Genomic DNA, 18,750 nt, shown 5'->3' with positions numbered 1-18,750 from the left:
CTTATAATCGAAAATCATTTTTCTCAATTAATGTGGATTGGTTCAAGTGATTCTTGAATTCAATTCTTATGAATAGAGAAAATTCATACTGGGAAAAATTTACCCATTGAATTATCGATATCCTCTGAATTTTTTGATATCTAGCACAAAGAAAGAAAAAAGAATCTTCTCAAACCATGTGAAATTTTTTATTTTTCTCAAATTATGTGTAATTCACTCTATATTAAGATACATATTTTTAAGTGATTATACCCTATACCTTTCTCATTAGAATGTTAGAATCTAATTACTGTTTCTTTACTCCATGTGACAGAATGAGATTAATGAAAATCTACTTAAGAATAACTGCCCCCTCCGACAACTAACCATTCATACAATTAGTCAAAGTCAACGCCTTCCCAAACGGTCTTCGGAAACTTCTATGGGGTCCCGGGCGCCATTTTTGACCAATCTCACACTGAGCCTTTGAACCGCCCAGTCAGATTCCTTCCATTCCTATGGAGTCCAATTCTCTAGAGAGAGAGAGAGAAAGAGAAGGTTTACACTTCAGAGAGGGACAGAGACAGAGCAGAGCAATGGAGTCGAAGCTGTCCGATGCCGCGAGGACCGGGGACGTCCCGACCCTGCTGGATCTGCTCCGGCAGGACCCTCTCATCCTCGACAAGGTCACCGTTCTCTGCCTCTCGGAGACCCCCCTCCACACGGCGGCGCTCCTCGGCCACGTTAAGTTCGTCCAGGAGCTGCTGAACCGTCTGCCCGAGCTGGCGATCGAGCTGGACTACGATGGAAACTCGCCGCTCCACTTGGCCTCGGCGAAGGGCCACGTCGAGGTGGTGAAAGATCTCCTCCGCGTCAGCCCTACTATGGGTAAATCCAATTAAATGATCTTTGCCTCTGAAATGCTAAACAAAGAGATACGGGAAGTTCCACTCATGAGAATCGAACGCAAGACCTCTGCACCACACTTTCTTAGGTTGCCAATGATTAATGTAGCGCTCCTCTTTCGCAACATGATTCGTATATTTTCTATCAGGAAAGGTGAGGAATCTCGATGGCTGGACGCCTTTGCATGTGGCGGCAATCAAGGGCAGAGCGGAGGTCGTGGCTCAGATTGTCCGAGACGTGCCCGAGTTGAGCGGGGTGCTGACGGACCGCAGTGAAACGGTGATGCACCTCTGCGTGTTGAAGAGCAGGAGGGAAGCACTGAAGATGGTGGCCGGAGAAATTATTAGGAAAGGAGGGGACAGTGATCATCAGTTGGTGAATTGGAGGGATTCCGATGGGAACACTGCCCTCCACATCGCCGTAGCCAAGAGGCACGTTGAGGTAACTTAACTCTCACATAATAATTCTCTATTGAATATATGTGCTTGGATTCGGTGTCAGGTTGTTTATATTGAAATTAATAGTACGGGTACTGGCCAACAACCGGAGTTACGTTATGTTCCGTGAGTGTCTGGATCGTAAAACATCATGTGAAATGCAATCGAGCAACAGTATCTAGGCCCAGCTAATGCCGGTTCTGACAGTAATCGACCTTGTGCAGATCGTAAAGTTCCTGCTCACGATCCCTGGATTGAATGTGAACCTGCAGAACAAGAGTGGCTCTACCCCTCTAGATATTCTAATCCATAGCCCCCGGGAACTGGATGACTTGGAAATCCAGGATTCTCTCATAACAGCAGATGCCTCGAGTGCCAAGGAAACTCACTCGATCTCCTCCCGTGCCTACCACCCCTATGACAATCCAATAGGGTGCCCGGAAACCTCAAAATCTCCATCACCAATACTGCAGAAAGGAGGCAGCTTGGCAAAGAAGCTCTCGCAGCCGAAGCATAAGCACGGAACTGACTGGCTGGGCAGGAAGAAGAGTGCCCTCATGGTGGTGGCCTCGCTGATTGCTACTGTGGCATTCCAAGCTGCGATCACGCCTCCAGGAGGGGTCTGGCAGGATGACCTGACAATGGATGCAAATGGCGTGGCGGTCAAGAATCCGCACAGGGCGGGGGCGGCGATCATGGCCTACAACCAGAAGAAGGAGTACGGGCTGTACATGATATTCAACACGATCGCATTCCTGGCATCCCTCAGCATAATCCTGCTGCTAGTAAGTGGGCTTCCAATGAACAAGAAGAGGTGGATGTGGGTCCAGATGGCGATCATGTGGATTGCGATCACCGCTCAGGTCATCACCTACTTCTTAGCGCTGAGGCACATGTCCCCGGACGACGCGGAAAAGAGGCTGCGGGACGTGACCGAGATATCGATGCTTGCATGGCTCTGCCTCGTGATCGTCGTGCTCTTGGGTAACATCGCTCGAATGAACCTCTGGATCCTCAGAAAGTATGGGTTGCTTAAGGGGAAAGAGGAGAAGCCTTCGGCGACACTTGGTGCTGGTGGTGATCATGAACGAGAAGGAGAGGAGGTTTAAGAGAAGATGTACTCTACGGTCAATGAGTCCGACTCAATTGTCGATGGAATTTCTTGATTCATTATTATCCGGTAGATCGTTGGTGATTGGTGTAAATGTTGTAGGAAAATCGAATTTTGAATTTTGGATGACATTCACGCTCTTCCTCGTGGTTTTTGTCTATGAATACCAAAGCTTGAGCAAGAATTATATGCTGAGTTCCCCTTAAGATGATTCATTTTCTCATACCTTCCTCACTGCCCATTCCAATTCAAATCCCATTTGGCTACTCTATCCAGTGTATATATATAATCTATTGTTTATGGCAAGAAGCCAAGACGCAAAACAATGTCGGGGGACCGATGCACGGTTGAAACCATATCATCAGCTACCAACTTGACCTTGTCATGTCATCACTACCTTCATGTGGTGTGGATATCAACCACCTCGCTCGTCCAATTCCAGGCGCTGTGTTGAATCACTTCAGCAACTTTGTCCTGAGGAGACGCACCGGAGTTTAAGGTAGCTCCCCCCTGGTGCTAAATTAATCAGCGGGCTTCTGGTGGCAATTATCGAACCAAAAACCGTTGCCTATAATGTTCCTGATCAGGGACTATGCACTTCATCGAAACTTTAGGACCTTCCTCCAATTATAAGGGACTGTTGCTATTAACAGGAAGTGACCAGAAGCTCTCTTTCTTGATAAAAAGTTATTATAAGCCAAGCCAAATATTCCCCGCGCCGTCACATATGCCATTTCGGTTATTTGCTTGTCTCAGCCGAGCATTGTGCGATCTAATGGAACAGTTTTGCCAAATCCTCCTAAAAGTCGTTTCTAACTATACAGAGGCATGAGTCGTAATTTTTTCTACTTCCAGAAATTATTTTTGCAAACCACCCACAATGCCAAGAGTTGCCCCTAAGGCAAGCCACCCGCCAACCATGCCCGCCCTATTCCCACTGCCATCAGCTCCTTCCTCCGGAAACGTTAGGGTGATCGGACACGGTGGTCGGTGGAGGCATCGCCCCCTCCGACCATGCGACCATCCATTTCTCAAACTGGAAGGAAAACAGAAAAACCTTTTCTTTGCTCCAAAAAAATATTTTATTTTCCAAAGAAAATCTCCTCTTTTTTTTTTCAATGCTCTCATTTAAATTTTTTTTTCTGATGTAGCATAATTACATGCGATTTCGATTAGTTAACAGCAAGAGGCACAATTTCCCTCTGATTATTGAGGGCGATTTCAATTAGAAAACACTGTTTAGTAAGGCATCCTGGGTATGCAAAATTCCATGGAGAGTGTACATCAAATGAAAAGAACATCTCTCAACACAAACTGCAATTTTTTTCATATACAGACTCCAGCAAAAGAAAAGATCATTCAAAAGTCGAAAAGAGAGAGAGAGAGAGAGAGAGAGAGGGAGAGAATTACAATCACAAAACCCCCGAAAACTTTCGATAAAAGGTTATATGATCTCATCAACTGCTTGTGCTTGTCATATACAAAAAAATCAATCGACCAACCCCTACTTTGATCCCAAAAACTAAGAACTATTCCTAGGCAGCCCTTTCCCCCAAGAAAAAACAAACAAATTAATTATAAAAGAAAAAGAAAGCTCGTCATGAGCCTCGCAGAAATGGGCACCTTTGCCCAAATCTTACAATAGATGCTCCATACCACACCAATAGTGATAATGGCATCTCAAAAGAATGCCCTCTTGTTGAAGAAACTCGAGGGGTGAAAAAAACAAATTTGAAAGCAATACTACCGGGGCGATTAACCAAAATAAATAGCCCCGGTACAAGGATCTAAAAACTTATGTGCAATTGGACATGACAAGAGTCGTGAGTCCCAAGGATTACGAATGAGGCAGGAATTTTACAGCTCGTATGGACTCCCATCTTGAGCATCATTATTCCGAACGTGGCAGCAAGAAGCTGAACCCAGAGTTCTCACGAACCAACAGAGGAGGATCGATGTCGGTTATATCTACTTGTTGCATCGACTTGGATATGTCGTCCACAGAAAATGGTATGCTGCATAGGCAAGAGGAATGTTAGGGATAAATGGAAACTCAACTTCATATTTTCCAAAAAAAGACTGGATCTGCCGATCCAACCGAAAGCCTTCCGGACTCCTGGTCAGCCTGCATCTCATCTTGATATGCAAACTGAGCCCATTGAACCAGCTAGTTCGTGCCTGTTTCTCTCACTCAACAGGCAGGTTCTTGCCATTGCACGGCTTCCATAACATTAAATTTGTTAGAAATAAATTTCGTGGGGCCATTGCATTCCTTTAAACCCATGAACCCCTAACTCAGCTGGTTCCATCTATTTGGTCGGGTCTAAATTTTATGATTCTATTTATATGTGAACCGTACAAACAAGGGTTTTAGAATTGAATTTGTCAAACAAAATGATACCTCGAATCATCATCCAAGAGGAAAGAACTGCTAACAGCATTGTTTGAGTCTTCTGTCATCATGACTTTCATGGTTGAAATAACCTGTGCAGACAAACTTTACCTTAAACTCAGGACAAGAAAATATACATATTGAGAGAAAATATTTCAACTTTTTAAGATATTAATAGTTGGCAAAAGTTTATCTTGCAAATGGACATTAAGGTCTCCGCATTTTCGTTCTTTAATGAGGTACACCTGTGGCAGACGATTGAGATAGCTTGCTTACTTCTGAAGAAACACTGTGGGTTCCATACTTGTCGTCCCAGTACATTGTGCTGATTCTATACAACTGTTGTATGCTGAGCGTCTGTCCAAAGGCAGCAACAGCAGTATAAATTTCTGAATTTTGAGATCAATGTCAATCATACGTGATGATTTGATTTAGAACCAACAAATACTCACTGGGCAAAGTTCCTTTGTGATTTCATTCAAGGTCTTTTTGGGTTTCTGGTGCAAGACCTAATCAGCAGAGAAACACAATGGTCGCAGTGGTCAGGAACCAGCATAAGAAAAAGAAAAAACAACAACAACAACAACAACAACAAAAGGTATTAAAAAAGAATGCAGAACTTGTTTTACCAGGAATCCGACAGCCTGCCTGATATGCTTCAACTCATCCCAAGCAGAGCCTACATACTGTGCACAGAATAGAACAGGCAAAGATGAGAAAAACGAAGAAAAAGAATGAGCACTCAAGGGAGAGAAGCAAGAAAAAGCACAGCTCACTTCTTCAGTCGTTTCGACACACCACTGTTCAAGTTCAGACAAACCAGATTTCACATACTCCCCGTTGCTAAATGAGCAGCATTCTCGTCGCAAGAGAAGACTGCAGATGTTAAATTCAAGATAATGTCAAAGATCCACACATACATCACACATAACTGAGACACACTCAGACAGAATGGCCACTTACCTATTAAACAGCTGAACGTTTATGAATGAAAATATTTGGGTGAACACTTTACGTACCAGGAATGGAGGTACCTGAAACAACAGAAACAGTAAGGTGGATGCTGTTAATGCACAAACATCCTAACCAAAATATTCTTTAAGAATTACCAACTTACAAAGTTCGTTTTCATTATCGTCAGATAGTTGTTCAGCCTCTTTACAATGCTTTGCCAGTGAGCAATTAAAGCTTGCTGGGCAACAGCATTAGCCTGGGACCGTCCTTTCACCAAACTAGCCCGTGATGTCCTTGGAACCTGCATTCACATAGAGGATATTTGACGTGCGAAAGTGAAAAGAGCTCTTGTTTGATGGCCATAGCCTGTTTTAACATGCCTCAGACCCCTTTCACATTAATGTATATCACAGTTCCTATTATTTGTTAGGCAAATGCACGAGTTTCCTGTTGCCATAATTATGACACTGGGGTCCTGATTGTAGGCAAATAATACTAAGTGAACTGTGGATTGCAATTCTGATGTATACTTTCAAGCACAAAGAAAACCCAACAGTACATGTACTAGTTATTTTCTTCTTTCATTTCCAAAGTTTGGTCAAGAGGTTAAAGAAGCGGATTAGGAATTGTGCCAACACCTCATGTTCAACTGCATAAACCCTGTAATGTTGTGTGGCCACCAACTTCATGAAAAGGCCCAGACTTTGCTCAGGGTTGCTCACTATTTAGTTCCCCGTCAACGCAAAATGCGGAGAGACACAGATTCCTTTTGTTTTTACACCTTCATGATGTGAGCTATCAAATGAGCCTTATATGGCTGGATTCCTGGGAAATATATTCCCAAAGGTGGCTTAATCCTTCAGGCACTTTTGCTTTCTATAATTACCCTGAATAATCAAGTTGGGAACTACCTGAATGCATAATCCAAGCAATGGAGAGATCTCCTTCTTTAGGTTGTCTCTAATCATGCCGTACATTTTTTCAAGGAAAGCAGTAAGCTGCTGCTTAAACAACAGTGCTGGATACTTGGCCTCGACTTGCCTCAAGTCATCTAGTCTGCGGAAGCCACGGTTGTTGAGGAATGAAAGCCCCGGACTTTGGGGAGATGCCCGTAGACCCTGCCAGTTAATAACGAAGACAAGTAATAAGTCAGCATGAAGGAAAAGATCTGATTAGGGGTCAAGTATATAAGGTACTTCTATGTACTTTTCTAATAAACAAATTGGCCTGGCCAAACAGATCACCCTGGAGCACATGTTTCTTCACAGATTTGGGTATGCAATTTAACCCCTTTTTTTTTGCCATTGCAAGTTAACCCATTGAACTAGCAATATTCTTGAGTAAACTGACCTATGTTTTCCCTGAAACAATCAGCTTTTTTGTGAAACTTATTAACTTACATTTTAGTGATTTCTCAAATTATGTTTAATAATCCACTGAGAAACATGGGTCGACCATTAAATGCATTAACTCCAGAGTTGCGAACATTATGCCTAAAAGAGCAAAGAGTAACAGTCTTTCTATAAGGTTTTGCTTTCAGTTCATACTTGTGACATTCTTCCAAAAAGAGATGCAGATGAAGTTCTCCGCCGTTGAGGAGTCAGGCTAGCTGCTCCTGTCGCTTTGAGTGTGTGTTGGAGTAGCGACAACAAAGTAGATGCATTAGATAACCAATAGGCCAGTACTTCATTATTATCAGGAACCTTCAGCAATAAAGCAGCAAATAGCATTAGTAAATAACAGCTATTTTACATGGAAAGGCTTCTATATGATTAAAAGAAGCTGCGGTAAGCCACTAAGTTGACAATCTGGGATCCCACTTTGACTTACTTCTATTGCCACAGCAATGGTTTGGATGATCCGGTCAAAAATACTTGTCCTTTCAACTTCAAATGACCTCCAATGAAGCAGGGACTTGTATATGACAGAGGCAGCAACTGGTTTGCCCCCAGAGAAGCCCAAGTTTTGGGATACACATTTTATCAACAGTTCTTGATTCTCCTGGATAAACCACCAGAGATTCAAAGAATGATTTAGAGAAATATTTCAGTAGAACATTTGGAATTCCAATAATCAACTTAGATCAAGAAATAAAACATTAGGCACTAACTGTCCTCTTACCTGCTGCTTTTCATTGAGTGATTTCTGTGGTTTTTCTTCCGACTCAGGTTCGCGGGGAATTGGCGTAGCCAAAATAGTATCCTGTAATATTCAAATAATATATATTAAGAATATGATAATTATTCTAGCATCCCGAGTATCTTCTAGAAGTAGATATTCCAGACTGGCATAGTTTTGACTTACTGGTGCAACCTTTGTTTCTCCATTTATGACATTTCCATTCTCTGGTGTCTTCGGCGACTTTTTTTTGAAAGAAAGGAAAAAAAAAAAGGAAAAGTTCAATGAGAATAGATTTGAGAACTGAAATGTTCAATTTTTTTCACATCAAGATCCTTCCGAACCTGAAGAAAAACGGCCTTAGGTCGTCCTGATATGGGTTTCCCTGTGGGTGACATAGTCAATGCTTGCTGCCGGAGCACTTGATTTTCTGATTCTGTATTTGATAGTTTTTCTTCTAGCCTGAATAAAAAAATTGAAGAATATTATTAATCTCTAGTCTTGAATGCAAGGTTCGTCGGACTTACTAATGGTTTGGAGAAAATATGTAAAACCCCCAATGCATGAAGGCAGACTGGATAGAAGACATGAGGTAGCTTGGAACAAAGTTCCACTGATAGCTTACGGACCTCTGCACTGAATCCTGTAGCTGATCTAACTTTCGATCTGAATCCTCCAACTTTTTAGCAAGCTCTGAATTCCTGACTTCAGCATCTGCTCGAGCTTTCCTTTCATCTTCCATGGTTTGTCTCTCTTTTTCCAGCTGAGCCTATAAGGCCACAAGTATTTCAGAGTAAGTCCTGCAGCCGCGATTTTACTGTGTGCGTCTGTATTTGTGTATGTGTGTGTATGTTGTAATCATCTAATCTACAATGCTGACATATATATTCATGTATAAACCACCATCCTTATTTTGTGAAGTCTTTTCCTATGAGAAACGGTGACCCTCTGTTCTTGCTGTTAAGGTAAGCTAAACATAAGATGGGATACCGTCACTAAGTTCTCTAAAGTTGAAATGACTACCATATCAACTTGTACTCACAAAATTATGCCCTGTGATCACTATGAAGTTGGGTAATGACTATAAGATATCGTAACCTTAGAATTTGAAGAAATACCACCACAATGCCTTTGAACATTGTTCTCTTGAAAACATAAACAGAAAATTAACTCAACTCAATTTTGCTCCAAGGAATTCCATGTGTTGACATCCTCTAGTGTTTTAGCTACCATAGATCAGGTATGCATCATTTCAATCATGCCAATCAGGTCACGGCAAAAGCTCTAACACCACAAGGCAATATCCTCAGGAGCAAAGAATTAGTAAATACCTTCAAGCTCTCAACTTCTGCCGTTAGCATGTTAATCTTCTCCGTGTCTTCCACCATTACTGGAGTCTCCTTTATGACTGGGGGTGCTTCTTCGATAGCTTTTCGAGCTGCTTCTCTTTCTTTAACTATGTTTGCATTTGCTTCCTCCAATTGCTTCTGCAATGCAAGCAAAGCATCCTGGAACTTAGCAGCTTCCTGTGCCTTCTCCTCTTCCAAATCAGTCTGTGGTCCGAAAACAGATAAAGATCAGAAAATATCCTCCAGCTAGTGCCCCATTGAGACAGTTAGAATATCTTTGAGAAAGCAATCATCTGATAAATAGTAATTTTTCTACAAGGTTTAGAGTTATTACCCTCAATCTCTTCTCGAACTGCAAACGCCAAGAAAGTTCTTCGACACGCTTCTCTAATTTGTCCTTAGCTTCTTTAAGGGCCCCTGTCTCCCTTGCAGCCTAGATGGATTTGATTATAAGTTACAGGTTGTTTACAACTTAAGGAAAATATTTTCAAACATTAGCAACAAGACAATTGCAGTTGGAAAGCTGACAGACCATTTTCAGTTTTCTAAGCTCTCTGCGAGCAACTCTACGCCTCCAACCACACTGAGTAATAAGCGCAGCCTTCTGAAGATGTTGGTAATATGAATATTCTCTGTGGCAGCGGAAGTGGGCCTACAAAGTACAGAAGACACCCCAGTTATAACCAACCACCAGTGAGTTAAATCATCAAGATATTAACCTCTTCAGGTATATCAATAAGTCCTCTAGTTTCCTGCTGAAGAAGTTCAGGTCCACATTTTTCTCCTACTGACCTGAATGCAGATTGCAGCCTTAGTCTGCTTTCTGAATCTGAATTCCTTGTGAGAGACCATGGCCCTTAACCCTGTCTGCAGTGTGACTGCAGAGGACTTTGTAGACAAGTATGATGTCCTGGAAACGTATCTGCGGAAATTCTTCTGAATGTTTACAGCAGCTGCTTCACGTCGCATTTGCTCAAATAGTATGCGTGCCAATTTACCTATTTATCATTGAGACGATCAGAATATCTATAAGAAAACAATCATCTATAAAAGAAAGTTAGTCATGAGAATCAATATGCAAAATGTAGACACGCATTTCCTATCAAGTGCCTCCAATATTTGTATTCACATGCTTGACATACATCCTTTTTGTGCGCTTATCCGCAGACTTAAACTCGTTAGACGAATCAAAAACATATATTCACACTCCAAGACCTGGTAAACCATTTTCCTCAACTAATTTTTGTCTCTGGTGCTCTTTCAAGTTCTTTCTGTGTATGTCAAGCCGGCTTGCACATGAAGAGAACTTTCATCTCATGCTTCATATACATTGTTGCTGCACTTTCTTATAAGATCAATCTTCTAAAAAAGTCACCCACTTAAAATTTGTTATCAAAACCACGAGGAAAAGATCTACAGAATACATCATAATGGTGATGATTTCTGTTAGATAATATCATTTTCACCTCATGTAGGCAAAGCTATTTCCATTAAAATGCCTCATACGACGGCGAACCTACTCCTATCCACCGACAAACATAATTTCAAATTAGTATGATTAGCAAGTGATAGCATACCTCTCCAACGAGTTTGCAACTTAATAGCAGCCTTGCGCATGGCAATGAACTCCCTCCGAGCAATATAAGTACGGGTTTGCCTCTGAATTATCTTAGCTGCATTGCCAAGCACTTCTGCTCTTCTAGCATCCAGCTCAGCCATCTGACCAGCCCGTAGGAAAACTTTTGTCTTCCCCATCTGCAGTTTTTAAGAGCCACATTATGATATTGAAAGCCCTACCACCAATAAACCATGGGATACACCAAAATGATGCACACTAAGAAGATGTAAATTCGAATAAAAGAAGAAAACACAACCATCAGAAAGAAAAAGAAAATAATGTTTAGATTCATGACTTTCTCAATTTCAAGTTAAAAGACTACTATATGTTACTGTCAATGACTGAGAAAAACCATTTCGTATGGACAATAAATTATTGCACAGTAACCAGACATAGAATAAGGATGTGTTCTGATAGTCCTGGGACAAGCATATCTTTCCATTGCTGAACATAAGTTGTTCAATCAAAGGAAGTATCAATTAGCCAATCCAAGGCCCATCCTAACATTGATTTGCTAAGTGCTGAAGCCCCAATTGCTGTCAACTCTGCAATGCTATAATCAGAAAAGTGTCTGACTTTTCCATACGCCTTGAAAACTTGTAGAGATAAAGATACTCATTATATGTCGATTTGCTTCTATATGACTTGAGAAACAGTCAACAATTCAGGTCTTTTAGCAAGGTTTCAGCTCACATCCAATGAGAGGTATATTAATATATGCATTCGTAGGTCTGATAGCAAATTCAACAGAGAGGTAATACTAATGTGTTTTAATAAATTTAAGCAATCCCCTGTCTATACTTTCTGGAGCATGAACAGCGTGGCTGTCAAAGGGTTAAAGACCAAGAAATACCAAGCTCTTAATTCCAGATACCTCTTCAAATTCATCCTTTTATTTTCATCAACTGTTACTGCATGAAACTATGGGACATCATCATATAAACCCATAAAGGCTTTGAACTAGTGCTAATACACTCCAAACATGCGAGGGGTTTTCATTATGGTGAGGAACAAGTTTCAGGACTATATCTGAATTACCTGGTAACCTTTCAGTCCCATTTTGTCCAAAATTTTCTGGCATGCAACTTTGTCATCACAGCTGAGAAAGAAATAACAATCACTCATAAAAATAGGACATTGTAATAATAATATTGAGAAAGAAGAATACTTAGTTTTTGAATCCCCCTTTTACAGTGTGGGCAACACATATAACAAACTAAAGGTCACAACCTACTGTTTGACACATAAAGAAAGTAAGAACCAAAGACTTACTTTCCATCCAAAACCTCTGGAGCAAGCACACCAAAGCGTAGAAGAAACTCATAAAATGTTCGTCTAGTTGGATATCCAGCACAGCTAATCCTGATAGCCTCGAGGACACCCTACAATTGGAAAAGAAGGACAACATAAAGTTATATTAAGTTAAAATCAGTTTTACATATTAGTGAGCGCAGACAACAGAGGAGGTCAGGTGTACTCACACCACATCGGAGCTGTTGGATGATGTTCAAATTCTCAAAAATAGCAGGTTTGAGGACATTGTTTGGCTTGACGCATCTGATATAGTGAGGTTCTGTTGAACTTAAGGTCTCCATTAAAGATTGAAGTTGCAACTGCATTTTTCAGAGAGAATGTAATTTAGCTGACTTTCTACAGCCAAAATGTAGGAGCATCTCAAGTTGACTGTCATTCTCAAGACAAGCAACAGCACTTCATAAAAGCAGTATAGAATTGTTCGCAAAGATCAGATATATTCAGCAGTAAAGAAAACTTTAATGATGTCCGGTCAGGTTATTCATTCTGGAGCATCTCCTGAAAAAATAATGACCAGTTACTGCAACTTGACAAAGAATGCAATTCATGTTCCACGCCCAAGAAAAACTAGATCTGAAGCTACTTTCCTTTGCCACCTTACTATAGTACCCTTACCTTTCAACTTCTTTACTAGAAAGGAAAAAATTTTAACTTGCTGGATTGTTCGTTATAGTGAATCAAACTTGTACAAACTGAAAAAGTGTGAGAACATGGCTGAGAAACTACCACATCAAAATCCACACATTTGACCATAAAAAGAAAATAATAAAAAAAGAACAGAAAAGGAATGTCCAAATATTTTATTTAGATATATGATTCTGAGTTTCAGTTTCTCGGGAGCTAAACAGAGATGAAAACTCAGCAAATAAGATGGACCAGGCAGTAGATAATGTAATTAATAATAAATAAATAAATACTCAGTCAACATGAGCCTATACAAGCATATAACACTTCTCCTGTACCTTCAGCGCCTAAATCAATCAAATGTACAAAATGAATTATGAGAAAAACCATTTGACATCTTCATCACAGAGTTAAGACACAGCTCAGACCATTGTCTTCCCATGTATAATCTCCAAATGAGAACTCCCAGGTGTGAAGGAATAGTTCCTTCATTTTAACATTCATATTTGTGTGAAGTAAAATCATGGTCATATAATCCAACTCAAATTTTTACTGAGCTGGTTGAGTTTGTTGAATTTGGTTGTACTGATAGTTTAGCCAAGCACACCTTAAACCGCGACCCAATAGATGAAAATTTGGATGACTTCGATGATTCCTCAGGAGATGGAGGAAAAAGCCCAGCCACAAAGGAACATGTGGAGGCTGTCAATAGATCTTGATGTTCGGCCACGACATAATCTTTGTTTTTGTCAAGGAACAAATCAGCCAGATATGTGACCTAAAAAAAGTGAAAGATTCCTAAAGTTACTCATAATTTGGTGTCAAGTGATACAAGTAATCCAATCAGGAAATACATTACCTCTCCAGCATAATGAGATAGAGTGAAACTTGTACGAGAAAGCTTAGGTTTGATGAAGCGTTTATTGTTCTTAAAGGTTTGGTACAGCTTCTGGGCAAATGTCTCATGTGTCGACTTGGGAAACATGCTGTGAACAAATGAAACTGAATCAATAAAGGAATCAAATAATATGTAACTGCCCGCAATTAGACAATTGTTTTCTTGTTCACAAAATCAAGAATGGACATGCAAAAATTTATAATACCAATATAAGATGGAAGTTATGCTAGTAAACTAGGAAATTGCATCACTTACAACAAATCTTCTGATTATTCTACATTCATATGATATATCTTTATTATTTTTCTGAACTTCACTTCATCTAGACAGTCTTAAAGATGCATGTCCTTTTTTTTTTTTAAGTTGGAAGTTCCTAATAACCAATCTATATCTGCATCAATCACCAATAACTATATTATAGCTAGCTCTTCATCAATATCTCATGCTGCCACATCATCGAGAATTCTTACTCCATCACATCATCAAGATTTCTCTCGTGGTCATAATGTATTCAGTATCTTCTTCACATAGACTGTTCACATTAGGGTAAGAAAATACATATATAGTAGATGCGAGATGTAGTTTCCTACCAAACTTGAGTTTCCACTATTAAGTTGCCTAAAACGATAATCAGTTGTTACTGCAAATATTATTATGGTTAAGTATAGTCTTAATATAATTTTCCATCAAAATTGAATTTTAAGTTGCTTGACATGAAATTCACAATATCTACAATCCAGGATAGGTTTCATATCAACTATGGAATATTTGTTTTTTCATAAGGGGTATTTTCCATTGCTAAAACAAAAATGAAGAACGTGCACTGTAAGCTAATCCTCATCATTGAAGATGTCCATTTAAGAGTTAAGTGTTAAATGGATATTAGGGTATCCAAAATACAGCAAAACAAATACTTGTTTAGGTAGAAATAACAGGTAGTTCAGGATTAAGATACGAACCAGGCTTCATCTAAAAGGGCAATGATTCCTCCAGGTTTCTGCAAGAAGTTCAAGATTTTTATTATAGTATATTCTACGATGATCATATTTGTGATCTTCTAACAAGTTAGTGGCATTTACACCAAAAGGAAAGAGGAAAGACATGACACTCAAATTACAAAGAAAATCGACCTTTTCGATCAGGTCTAACACATCTTGGTTATCAACAAACTCTATATAGCTCCAATTAATTTCTTCCTTCGTATATTCTTCCTGCTCCATTTTAAAGACATGCTGCACGAACACAAATTGAACAAAGATTAGGTTTGGAAGAAACATAAAGTGTCGGAAAAAAAGTGCATATATTGTCTAAAAAATGAGAAAAACCTGATTGAAATGCTGCTGCAATTTCTCGTTTGTAAAATTGATGCAGAACTGCTCAAAGCTAAACAACAGCAGAAGGTCATTCTTGAGCCGAAAATTACAGAGGACAGGACACGTACAAGAATTCAATGCTTACCTGTTGAGCTTGAAACTTTCAAAACCATAAATATCAAGAACACCAATCAATGTTTTTGAATTTGGGTCTTGGCCAATGGAGTTGTTAATTTTATCAACAAGCCTGCATCAGTAAGGATTTGTCACACTAAAGAAACAAAAACCTACCAGATATGGCATACAGAGATAACTAATAGCAATACAAACAAGTCAAGAGAAAGAGGCATTCATGAGGTCCACTTGTTAAATACCATGTTTATCAGCAAGAAATTAAAGGACCATCAGGCTGCTAGTTACGATATCCTTGCAAGACAACCTTAACTTCAAAATATTATTGGTTTTTGGTTGGGGGGTGGGGGGTGCAAAATTTTTCCTTACATGATTCTTCAATACTATAATTCTGCCAAAACAAAGCCTACTTACCCCGACAAAGAAATGTTTTCTAAATTACAACAATGAAGACTTTCCTCTTTTTTGCAATTTTTATTAACCTATATGTGAGAAGCACAGTAAGAAGGGCAGGACTAACAAAATTAGTAAAGGAATGAATGTACATTACCAATCAAAAAGACGGGAGTACATGGTTTTGGCTAATGCATCCCTGCTGCCAAGAGCACCGACAGGATCTAGTGTCCTTGTGATGATCTCCTCAGGTGTTACCATGACACGCTTAATCAAGGCATTTTCCAAACTCTTCGCATCGCATCTATGAAATGAATGGTCATTAATGGAGAATGTCTAACAGAAAAAAGAGGTATCTTCTGCAGTCATATATGAAGCATACCTGAGCAGCTCAGCTGTCGTATTTAGGTGGAACCTGGATTTATCATCCTTGATAACAGAAGAATCTATCTCCTCCCCTTTTGCAAATTCAATATTTCCAAGGTGCAGAATTGCAGCTACTACCCTGAAAATTGCTTCCTGTATAGAATAATAATAATCTTATCAGAAAACTAATTAAATTTGCAATATCCCTCCCATTTTTAATACCAAATAAAAAGGATGACCTGTTCTTCCTCACTGATTCCTACTATATCCATTGCCCTTCTGGTCGCAAGATATTCCTCAGCATCATTTACACCATCCAAGGCATAGCAATTTGATTGGTTCAAGTAATGGAATGAACTAGGGCTTCCGAGCTTATACTTCTCTCTTTCCTGTAAATTTGCAAAAACAGCCACCACCAACTCATGAAATTGAACATGATTGTCACAAACATATGCCGGCAACATTGACAATGTCTTGAGTTTTTCAAGAATATTACCTCAGGCGGTGCTGCACAGAGAAGGTAGAAGCAGTGATAGTTTCTTTCAGGGTCTGAAATTTGGCAAACACGAGATCTTTCAAGTAAATAGGTTCGGACAGCAGCCCCAGATATCCTCCCACTCTTGTCAAATTGGATCTCAACAAATTTTCCAAAACGACTGCATTTTCATAAGAATACAAGAAAAGTAAGTTAAAACATCACAGAACATTGTCCATGCAAACTTTCATGAGATGACTTCTCTATTTTAGATAGGACAAAGGAAAGATGTCCACTACTTGGATGATATATCCTTCATTGTGGGAGCCCAACAGGAAGTTCTGGAGATCCTCCCTTTCTTATCCTTTAATTGAGATCTCATGATATAAAAAGGGAAAGGAGAACTTTCGGGCTGTGTAAGTTATTAAACAACTCGTTTCAGCTATTAAGTGCTTGCAAGTTCCAAGGGGCTCATCATCCAGACAACATACAACTAATAGACAAATAGCCATATTATTCAACATAACAGAGAACAGGGACAATAAATATTTACCTTGAATTATTGTTCCTGACAGTTTTTGCATTCCCAAATGTTTCAAGCACTGGATTAGACTGTATTAACAGACCAGAAGCATCCAGTAAGGTATGTACTGAAAGGGAAGTAAAAGAAATCACAAAGGGGAAAAGTTTGACGAGTAGACTTGAAGAATAATATAATCTTACTTCCAACACTTGTTGTTCAACTGTCCGCCCTTCTACACCTGATCGCCCACCGAGATAAGCAAGATATCGCATGAGCATCTTTGTTGTCTCAGTTTTTCCAGCACCACTTTCTCCACTAACCAATATCGAGTTGCTCTTCCCTTCATTTATCATTGCCCTTTTTCATATTACGTGCAAAGTCAGCACAAAATATGAGAACGAATAGCGAATGATTAATTCATATTATGGCACTGACCTGTATGAGGCATCTGCAACTGCAAAAACATGAGGGCTTAGCTCTCCAAATGCGGCCCCTTTGTATTGTTCCATCATGTGAGTATCATATAGATGAGGTAATCGTTGGAAGGGGTTTACTGCAATGAGGATATTTCCAGTGTATGTCTGAAAAGGACGGACAAACATTATCCATGAGCATCCTTTTACTTAAATTGGTGAGTTACATCAAAATAAGCATCAAAATAAAGCTCTGAAAATACATCTTACATAGATTTCGTTAAGTTCATATCTCATAGCCAAGTTATGCAGAACTCCCGGTTCATGCAAATATGAAAGCTTTGTCATATCATCTACACCTCCAGGAGGAGCTTCTGTATCTTTAGGAAACACTTTGGAAATATTGGCAACAACCTGCAATCAGCATTTCAAATGGAAAAAATATCAAACTATAAATTAGCTAGTAACAGTAAAATGAGTTTGAGGAAATAAGTGCTTTTTAAGAGGAAAACTTGGATTTTAAAAAATTCGAGTTCAGAAAACTGCTTTACTTCACGCATAACAACTTTTTGGAATTCTAAGTTGAGAAAAATATTCTTCTGAGGAAATTAATTTTACAACCTAAAAGTAGATAATAAAGTTACCTACCAGCCTTCACATATATGAGTTCTATTAATATATAATAATATAATTTAATTATTAATAAGCCATAAAGAAAATGTTTTAAAAAATCTTGACAGATGCAAACCGTCATTTCCATTTATTCTACTAATATGGACTTCTTCACAATTAATGCAGAAGATTTCTCCATCAACATGGAGGTTTTCTTGCTAAGAATAAAATAATTTAACTGTAAAAGGCATAGACATAGCATGTAAAAATGTTGAAAGGATGCAAACCATTTTTCCATCTGTTCTGTTGATATGGACTTCTTCGCCGTTAATGCGGAAGACTTCTCCATCAACCCATGCCAGCACAGGATCTTCAACCCACACATGAGAACCAACAATTATGTTCACAGGTGCAGCCTGCAAGAATATCAGGAAATTGTAGATATTAAGAAGCATAGATAGTTAAATCTAAAATAGCATAGCAATATCACGGACAAGATAGAATAAATTTATGGAATACACATTTACGTGCCACGTAGAACTCTCCAGGGCATATGAAAGATTCACAGATTAGTTGGAAAGAACAAAATCAAATGAACTTAAATAAAAATCATATACTAAAGGGCAAGTACCATTCATCACATAATATTATAAATATTACTGAACAGACAGTTACCAGGAAAGAAGAGAAACAAGACAAATTTCTATAAGCTCCTTTGGTTTGTGTTGGTTCTCATACTGACCAAACAGATAATTGCAGCATGCTCAATCAATTCTATGATAATAAGACATCTCGCAATTCTTCATGCACAAACACACATCCA

At 39.3% G+C, this 18,750-nt stretch overlaps 2 protein-coding genes across 2 annotated transcripts; one reads left to right on the top strand and one right to left on the bottom strand.

The window, feature by feature from the left end:
- Positions 1-450: 450 nt before the first annotated feature.
- On the top strand, positions 451-2,644 carry LOC116196135 (ankyrin repeat-containing protein ITN1-like). Its single transcript, XM_031525713.1, has 3 exons — positions 451-867; positions 1,034-1,326; positions 1,547-2,644. The coding sequence occupies exons 1-3, from the start codon at positions 498-500 to the stop codon at positions 2,429-2,431; spliced, it is 1,548 nt and encodes a 515-aa protein (XP_031381573.1). The 5' UTR covers positions 451-497; the 3' UTR covers positions 2,432-2,644.
- A 1,192-nt stretch (positions 2,645-3,836) lies between these two features.
- On the bottom strand, positions 3,837-18,362 carry LOC116196134 (myosin-17-like). The gene is made up of 38 exons (XM_031525712.1): positions 18,215-18,362; positions 17,586-17,729; positions 17,338-17,483; positions 17,103-17,259; positions 16,933-16,991; positions 16,401-16,560; positions 16,144-16,293; positions 15,921-16,057; positions 15,696-15,842; positions 15,159-15,260; positions 15,026-15,083; positions 14,831-14,932; positions 14,660-14,697; positions 13,662-13,788; positions 13,410-13,580; positions 12,346-12,477; positions 12,137-12,246; positions 11,903-11,963; positions 10,824-11,001; positions 10,039-10,244; positions 9,779-9,898; positions 9,581-9,679; positions 9,229-9,450; positions 8,527-8,666; positions 8,242-8,359; positions 8,084-8,140; positions 7,901-7,981; positions 7,610-7,780; positions 7,327-7,482; positions 6,691-6,897; positions 5,943-6,080; positions 5,789-5,859; positions 5,602-5,701; positions 5,455-5,511; positions 5,278-5,334; positions 5,102-5,182; positions 4,835-4,917; positions 3,837-4,448 (listed from the first exon to the last, which is right to left on the bottom strand). Exons 1-38 carry the CDS (start codon positions 18,215-18,217, stop codon positions 4,325-4,327), a joined length of 4,470 nt encoding a protein of 1,489 aa, XP_031381572.1. The 5' UTR covers positions 18,218-18,362; the 3' UTR covers positions 3,837-4,324.
- Between the last annotated feature and the right edge of the window lie 388 nt (positions 18,363-18,750).

This window comes from Punica granatum, chromosome 2, assembly GCF_007655135.1.
Source record: "Punica granatum isolate Tunisia-2019 chromosome 2, ASM765513v2, whole genome shotgun sequence".
Taxonomy (NCBI): domain Eukaryota; kingdom Viridiplantae; phylum Streptophyta; class Magnoliopsida; order Myrtales; family Lythraceae; genus Punica; species Punica granatum.
This window is presented reverse-complemented; position numbering and strand designations above follow the sequence as displayed.

Bases quoted from the DNA above. Each gene is read 5' to 3' on its own strand.
- LOC116196135 (XM_031525713.1), top strand. From the start codon at position 498: ATGGAGTCCAATTCTCTAGAGAGAGAGAGAGAAAGAGAAGGTTTACAC. The intron at 868-1,033 runs GTAAATCCAATT...ATTTTCTATCAG, and splicing joins CCGCGTCAGCCCTACTATGG to GAAAGGTGAGGAATCTCGAT. The intron at 1,327-1,546 runs GTAACTTAACTC...GACCTTGTGCAG, and splicing joins TAGCCAAGAGGCACGTTGAG to ATCGTAAAGTTCCTGCTCAC.
- LOC116196134 (XM_031525712.1), bottom strand. The intron at 13,789-14,659 runs GTTCGTATCTTA...ATTTGTTCACAG, and splicing joins GCCCTTTTAGATGAAGCCTG to CATGTTTCCCAAGTCGACAC. The intron at 5,860-5,942 runs GTAAGTTGGTAA...CTGTTGTTTCAG, and splicing joins CGATAATGAAAACGAACTTT to GTACCTCCATTCCTGGTACG.